Source organism: Pseudorca crassidens, chromosome X (genome assembly GCF_039906515.1).
Source record: "Pseudorca crassidens isolate mPseCra1 chromosome X, mPseCra1.hap1, whole genome shotgun sequence".
NCBI lineage: Eukaryota > Metazoa > Chordata > Mammalia > Artiodactyla > Delphinidae > Pseudorca > Pseudorca crassidens.
This window is the reverse complement of record NC_090317.1, coordinates 64,635,792-64,643,666: the sequence shown is the minus strand read 5'-3', so window position 1 is coordinate 64,643,666 and position 7,875 is coordinate 64,635,792. Positions and strand designations below refer to the sequence as shown.

Here is a 7,875-nt window from a genome sequence, read left to right as displayed (position 1 = left end):
TAAGAGGTAACTTTATTAAGGCAATTGCCACAGCTGGCAAAGGAAAAACATACTAAAGTTACCAAGAAAGGAAAGAAGAAAGAAAAAATGTTTCTTCAACACTTCAAGAAAACACTGACACCATAAAATGTTCATTTTATTTAATGTTGCATTTGGTTTACCAGCAATCTGTAGCATTAAAAAGTCCTTTATTTATATAAAAGACCTAAGAAAGCAACTTAGGTGTACGGGCTTAAATATCCAAAGAAAACCAACTCACAGGCTCAATATATTGGTTTCAATTTATTTTGTACATTTTTGGAAAGTAGCTTTAAATTGTCAGGGGCATATAACTGAGGAGGAGGGTAGAGAGCACTCTGTCCTTGACCTTCCCAACTAGAAAGAAAAATGGATCTTCTTCTGAATACTGCTGTAATATTTTGTTATAAAAATTCTTTACTTTTTCTATCTTAAAAAAACCTATCAGGTGAAGTCAGAAAACATCAGAGCCTGCTAATTAATAATTTTTAATGTACACTTTTATATCTTTAAAGAGGGCTATCTTTAACCAATCAAGCAACTATACACAAATACCAAACAATGCATCTCCACTTAAATCTCCAAATATTGCAAAAATGTGGACTACTTTCATAGCCATAGGATATGATGGCAGAAGGCAAAGGTGATATTTTTGCTAAATACCTTATTTCTTAATTCTAAATACACAAAACAGACAGTATATGTATGAAACATACAGTTGGGTCTTTAGCCAGCTTACTTACCTTGAACCAAATGGAGTTCTGACCACTGGGAAGAAAATTCTCAGCAACCATTTAGTTGCATAAGTGGGATGTTCTTGTTACGGCCTTCAGTTCCTGGCTTAAAAGTTACCTCTCACCTTAGTTCTCTCCCTTCTTCATTTACATTGAATTAAAGCACCATTTATAATATAGTTAAGCCTCTGTGGGCAATTTTACTATAAATAAGAATGCCAGAGATTCATAGCTCAGCTGTTAAAACTTATAAGCTATAAACACATTAGAAATCTATTCATTTCAAAGAGCTCTCTCTACAAAACGTTGAATAAAGATTTGCAGGCTGTTTTTTAATGCACCAAGCAGCCCACATTTAAAATGCTAACATATTTTTACCTAAAAGTGACCCAAAGAATATCTGCAACAACTAAGGAAAAAAAAAACAAACACCTTAATTTTCTTTGATAGGAAGAAGAGCCCTAGTTTCTCTAATTAAAATAATAACAATAATAGAATATTATATGACAAAAGACAAGAAAGGCCTAAGAGTTACATGTTACAGTCTCTGAAGCTGGATAATAGAAAGGTAACTCCATATTTCTTTCTATTTGTTAATTTATCTCCAGTACCTGAGTTGAGGCACAAAGCAGCAAGAGTGCAATTGATTCCAAACAACTTGGAATTTTATTGTAAACATCCCATAAAGAATGGCAACAAATTAGTTCAGTTTTTTTTCTTTGAAGATAATTGCTTATAATGACTAATAACTGCCAAACAAAACATCTTTTATAAACCAAGCCAGTTTAGTTTACCTTTCTTTACTGAATTTTAGTTTAATGGACATTTTGTCCATATACAATATCACATCAACTATTAACTGAATGATTTTCTACCTTAAAATTTATGGATACTAAGAACAAACATAAAGTACAGTTTTGTTAATACTTTGCAAGGGATTACAAAAGACAAGGATGATAAGTTACAGGACAAAGAAATAAATTATTGATTGCCATCACCACAGTATTGTTTAAAGAATTAACATTTGTAGTACTGCCTAATGTGTATCTGGTGGTATATGTAAAAACACATTTCCCAACTGTGTTTCTAAATATTTTTGTATGTGATTTTAAAAGTCAATTACCAATGGCGATTTTAATACGTATCAATAGTTTTATTTTTTAGAAAATACTTACAATGCTTTTATGTCAAAGTCTCATATTCTAAATTTAATTAAGATAGGTATAAGAATAACAAATGGGCATACATATAAATAAACAAACACACCTTAACTCTAAACTGCAGGGCCTTTCTACTGTACTTCTTCCATCAATGAATCATAAATTGCCAGTCTTGTTGAAGTTTGCTAAATTAGGTGCACTCTTCATTGCAGAAAGAGAAATGAGGATAAAAGCAAGCAGGAGAGAAATGATGGAAAAGGAAATAATCAAGGATAAGACTATATAAGAAATAAATGTCAAAAAATTTGAGCGCAATCCATATTATACAAAATATAGCACCATGAAAATAATTTAACCTCATAATTAGAATTTAATCAAAACTTGTTAAATTTGGTAAATTAAACTTGGTAGAGAAACTTTACTGAGAGGTGAAAAGCAAAAAAGCATGAAAATATTTTCACACTGTTTTTTAAAACAAGCCTTAAAAACCATGTTAGAATATTCTATTTTCAATATAACTTTCATAAACCCTCATGTAACACAAAGATGTTGGGGATGGAGTTAACATTTAAAACAATGAACTTTAAATGTTGAAAGTTCCATTCCTTCCCCCAGAAATAAACTAGTTATTTCAGAACTCGAAATGTTGGTAAGTTTTTAAAAGGCTGGATATCAAAGTATACTGAAAATTATACAGGATATAAGTCTTTTTGTGGATGTGAAAATTCCAGCTTAAAAAAAAGAAAATTCTAACTTTAAAGATAAGTACCAGTTGGTAAATGTGCATAAAATAATTCCCGAGATATATGAGCAAGTAATAAGGGTGTTTAATTTTATCACTACCACAACATACAGATTTTGAAAAATGCTCAAAAATGTTTTTATCAAAAAGCTAGAAGTAGCATTCACATCTTTCTCTTTTAATCATTCTGTTATTGTCTGATGACAACCTAGGATTACAAGAAAAACAACAACAAAGATAAATGACTCAAATTTACTTCAAAGTACTGGAAGGCTGAGTTAGGTATCTGCGCACACAGTTGTGCAGAATAAGATTTATTAATTTTACTCAGTTTCTTAGCCTCTGGGTAAACAAAGTGCTGTATAGTAGAATTCCAGCACAAGCCTGATCTCTGGGAAGGGAAACAGACAAAGAAACACATGAAAGAAGGGCAAATTAGATTTAAAAAAATAGGACACATGTACACGACAAAACCTAGATTGTTTATCTAGAAGGCATAATGATATGGATGATCAAGCAGTATATATACAGGCTAAGCGCTTTACAACAGAGGCAATAAATTGGTAGACAGTGAAAACAGCTGTCTTCCATATAAACATTTTTTTAATGTCTGAGATAAAGCGTGTCAAGTTGGGGAAAAAAATCTACATATAGACCTATGCATGTGTGTGTGTGTGTGCGCAGGCGCGAACGCCCATGTGCACACACACAAACATATCTAGTCATTACATTAATAGGCTAGTGAATGTTTTGGAGAGCATCCTATTGCTGGAAGAGATACACGCAGCAAGCCATAGAAGAAACACACAATTCTGTTTTCATAAACAGATACACATGCTAGGATCTTAAAGCTGGAAATTAAAACATTATTAGCATTCATGAGAAATATTACAATTCATTGACTGTTAATATCTAGCATAGGAATAGGCTTGTACATGTATATGGTCTCATGGGCCTAAATGTAACTGTTTTTTTCTTAGCAATTCATTTAAGATTTAGACTTTTCTTCAGAATTCTTAGCTCATTTCCTACTTTCTTTGCTATGGCTAAACCCAGATCTTATTTAGGTTTTAAGGACCTCTAAAAAATTAAAGTGATAAAATATCAATGCGATATAAATTACAACACATTCACAGGAGGTGGTATTACAAAAAAAAGCAAAGTATAAATGGGGGGGGAGTCCAGATATAAAAGTAAAAATACTGTCTTCCAAACTTTTATTTTCACACTTATTAAAATAATTTGCATGCAAACAGAAAACAATCTGTTTGTTTTGTAATAAATGATAACTATGCTCATCTAACATACCCTGGTGACTAACTTTAAATCCTAATAACTGAAATCAATATCACAGCAAAATGCTGTTCACTAGTATTTTCACAGTATCTCACTACATATAAAATATGCTTAAAAATGTCTTCAGCCTTATTATTCTAATTATCTAAACCTAGAAAATCTTGACGTTTGGGAAATAAATGTGCCATTTTTATTTTTCAAAATAAATTATAAATAAAGCTTGAGATAGCTAAATCACACAAATGGAAATTCTTCTACACTTCAAGAGGTCGGCTCTTCATAGAAGAATGTCAAAAAAAATTTTTCACACTAAAACGATACACATGATACACATTTGAGTATATCCATGAATTTAAGTAACTATGTTACTTTGAATAGGGTAGGCCAAAGTGTTATTGATTCCAGGAAAACACAGGCACAAATTTAGTCTAAATGTATAAGATATGAATAACTAAAATAGTACATTTTAGCAAAAATCAAATGTAGAGTTTTAAACATGAATGTTTTTGAATCTATATTATGGTTAAAAGTGGCAGCTGAGTTACAACCAGAAGTAATTTTGGTTTAGTGAAAAGTAGACTACAACAACAAAAAAAAATCAGCTTGATCTACTGTCCAGTAACAGAAGTTAGTTCCATTAATAATTCACAATACTAATTCACAATACTTTCTTACAGCCTGAACATCATTTCTACTGCAAGTGAAAATTGCTTAAAGATGTTAGTCCGAGAATAACCCCCACCCAACCCAACCAAAAAAGCAAAGTTTTGTGTGTACTCCTTCCTCTGCACTTAAGGATTTTCAGATGCATGAAATGATTGAAAGCATGAGACAAATACATTAGCTTAGGAAATATCCTGGGATTACTAAGCATACATTAAAACGTTTCTTTTATCCCACAAGTCTGATCTATGCGCAACAAATCGGTTGCTACAAAAACAGAGATCAATATTATCCTTCTCACCTCAAAAAAATCTAAGAATCTAATGAATTAGCGAATTTGCAATCTCTCGAATTTGAGGAGTAAAATTGATCTTGGAACTCAAGCTCACTTACGGAACCATGTGCACTCTACTGCTGTAAACAAGACCATACGGTTTAAAGTTTTTTAATCTATAAAATAATGACTCAAAATGTCAGTGTGCAGTACAACCAGGTTCTATTCTGAAAGATTATCACAGAAGAACCCTTTGGAATGGTATGAGCAGAACCCTATTAAAGTTGATTCAAAATATTAGCTAGCCAAAACATTCCAACTCAAACTAGGTGCTGTGTTACATTTTAAAATTCAAAACTAGTCACTCACAGCTGTTAAATAGTAAGTGGTAGCAGAGATACATAAATAGTAGATCAAGTCTACTTATACAAATATGTTCTAAGAAAAGCCTAATAAGGTAGAGCATACTAAAGAAAGTTTGTTAATTACAACTATTAATTTGAGAGCCAATACAATTATTAACCTCTCAGCTTATAACTTATGAGTATTCATTCCTACCAAGCTTGTTCTATTTCTCCTTAGTAATGAATAACAGCGTCTATTTTTCTTAATGTTTCCAGTAGTTGTAGTTAATAGAGGTAGCTGAGCTACTATTAAGTTATTATTTGTGGATGAGGATTTTTCAAATGTTTAAGTTATTTTTTAAGCTACACAAGTTCTATTAATGCAATAAAATATAATAGGAAAAAGAAAATGGATGCAAGAAACTTTTGCATTTGGCACCTTGTCTAGATTGATACCTCAAGTATTCCTTTTTTAATAAAGTTAATGCACACATCAGGACACACCACAAAGATTTGCTACATATTTACAAGGCACCAACCCTTTCTCACCTTTAACATGAATTAAGCAAATCAATGAAAAGCATATTAAGAATCCCCCACCCCCCAAAAAAACTGTAGTATAAATATATACTTCAGTTCAGTACAATTCATGAAAGTTTGGCCTGGGAAGAGTAAAATAATCCAGATCGTTCTTACAATATAGAAACTGTAAACATTTAATAGCTGCCTTTAGGATTGGTGTATTGTGCAAAAGTTATTATTACTGGTACAGGAATCAAAATGGCAAAAACAAACTATATAAAACTCTGTAAGAAGGTGCTATACTTCTGTGATACAAAAGCAAAAGAGGGATATTCCATTGAGATAAAAATGTCATGCTACTCTTAAGAAGCTGAATGCTCCCTTCATGTAGTAAATCTGTAGTGTGTCTGTGGTGTGTGTGTGTGTGTGTGTGTGTGTGTGTGTGTGTGTGTGTAGATTTTTTTTTAATTTAAGGCCTAATGAGTAAGGCTTGTTTGAACAAATGAAGTGTGGAGATCAAAAGTCTTGAAACAAATGTATACTGGCATAATGGAAAAGCACCAATGTGAAAGGAAGCAGAAGTCCCCACACAACTTGCTTTGTAGATTTCCTGGTAAATTCCCTGCAGTAGAAGGCCATTAAATTTTTAAAATTATTCTAAATTTATTAACTGTTAATAATTCCATCCCATGAGATGGCTAACCCTGGCTTTTTCTGTCATTTTACGGACTCTGCCTGATCTGGATGTACCAAGATTTAGAGGATCTTCAGTGGACACAAAATTGTCATTATCAGAATCATCATTATATAAAACAGTCCTCCTGCCTTGGTTTCTTGTTTTAATTCGAGGCAGTCTACTGAAACGTCCTGAAAACATAGTATCAAATTCATCATCTGCAATACGTGCACGTTTGGCTCTGGTGGCTCCTCTAGAGGCACCTCTTCCTCCTCTCCCTCTCCCTCTCCCTCTCGTGCCACCTCCACCTCTTCCTCGACTGCCTCGTCCCCTGCCTCCTCTTCCTCTGCCTCCTCTACTCCATCTACCCCATCTGCCCCATCTGCCTCTTCCTCCCGTGCCTCTCGTCTTCCAGTTTCTTTTTCCATTGGCATATTGCTTTCTGAGTTTTCTTTTAGGCCTAGTTTGTATGAATTTGCTATAGTCATGGTCTCCATCTACGTAATCTTGATCTGTTCTGGAAGTTGATTCAGAGTCAGAATCAGAACCACAGGTACTTTCAGAACTTAAACTGGATCCTAACTCTCCACTCTCTGAGGAAGATAAATGTGATTTCTCATTTGTTTCTTTTTTCTCTTTCTCTTCTCTTCCCATGCTCTCATCTTCTTCTGATGCACTAAGTAGTTTTCTCTTGATTCCTGCCCGGGGCTCTCTGCCATCACCATTTGTAAGGGGTCCATCAAGGGAGTGATCTAAATCAAGATGAATAATTTTTAAAGTTAAGCTTTGACATTGATAAGATGGTTATTTAGGTTCAAAAGTAAAATTAAAAGTCTATCAAAATACATTTGGTGCCCAAAGATAGATGGGGTAAAATCATGGAGAGTGCTGGAGTATGAATTTAAACCTGTTTGAAACGAAAGATACTAAGGTTTTAATTTTTATCTGATTGCTTTTTGCAGGGGATGGGGGGAGTGTAGAGGGATGATGGGTGGTGAGATAGCTAGGTAGAAATTTTAAGGGCTTGAACTCTAGAAGGAATAATCTGGGAACATGTATCAGAATAATTTTATTCATTCATTCAACAAATATTATTGATTACCTACTATCTGCCAGGCATTGTATGGACTTTGGAATATGGCAATGATGAGACAAAGTCCTTGATCTTTGAATTTATATTTTAGTGTGGAAACCCTGATAGACAATGAAGTAAACAAATAGATAATATAACTTCAAGTACTAATATGGGTTATAAAGAAAAAGAAAAGTGGGTAAAAAAAAAGAGTATGAATATATGTATGGGGGGTATATTAAATAGGGAAGACTTTTCTGCTGAGGCAGTATTTGAGAAAAGAACTGAATGAAGTGAGATCTGGGGAAAGAACATTCCACTGAAGGAAACAAGAACCCCATATAATTAGAGTAGAAGAGAAAAATAAGAAGTAG

At 33.2% G+C, this 7,875-nt stretch overlaps 1 protein-coding gene across 3 annotated transcripts in view; it reads right to left on the bottom strand.

Annotated features, from left to right (window-relative positions):
* Positions 1-1,399: 1,399 nt before the first annotated feature.
* The window catches only part of BRWD3 (bromodomain and WD repeat domain containing 3), a 125,384-nt gene continuing 118,908 nt past the window's right edge, over positions 1,400-7,875 (bottom strand). For all 3 annotated transcript variants that reach the window (XM_067724231.1, XM_067724232.1, XM_067724233.1), the window contains one exon: positions 1,400-7,181. In XM_067724231.1, coding sequence (XP_067580332.1) covers positions 6,427-7,181 — 755 coding nt within the window. In that variant the 3' untranslated portion in view covers positions 1,400-6,426. The remainder of the gene's footprint in view (positions 7,182-7,875) is intronic.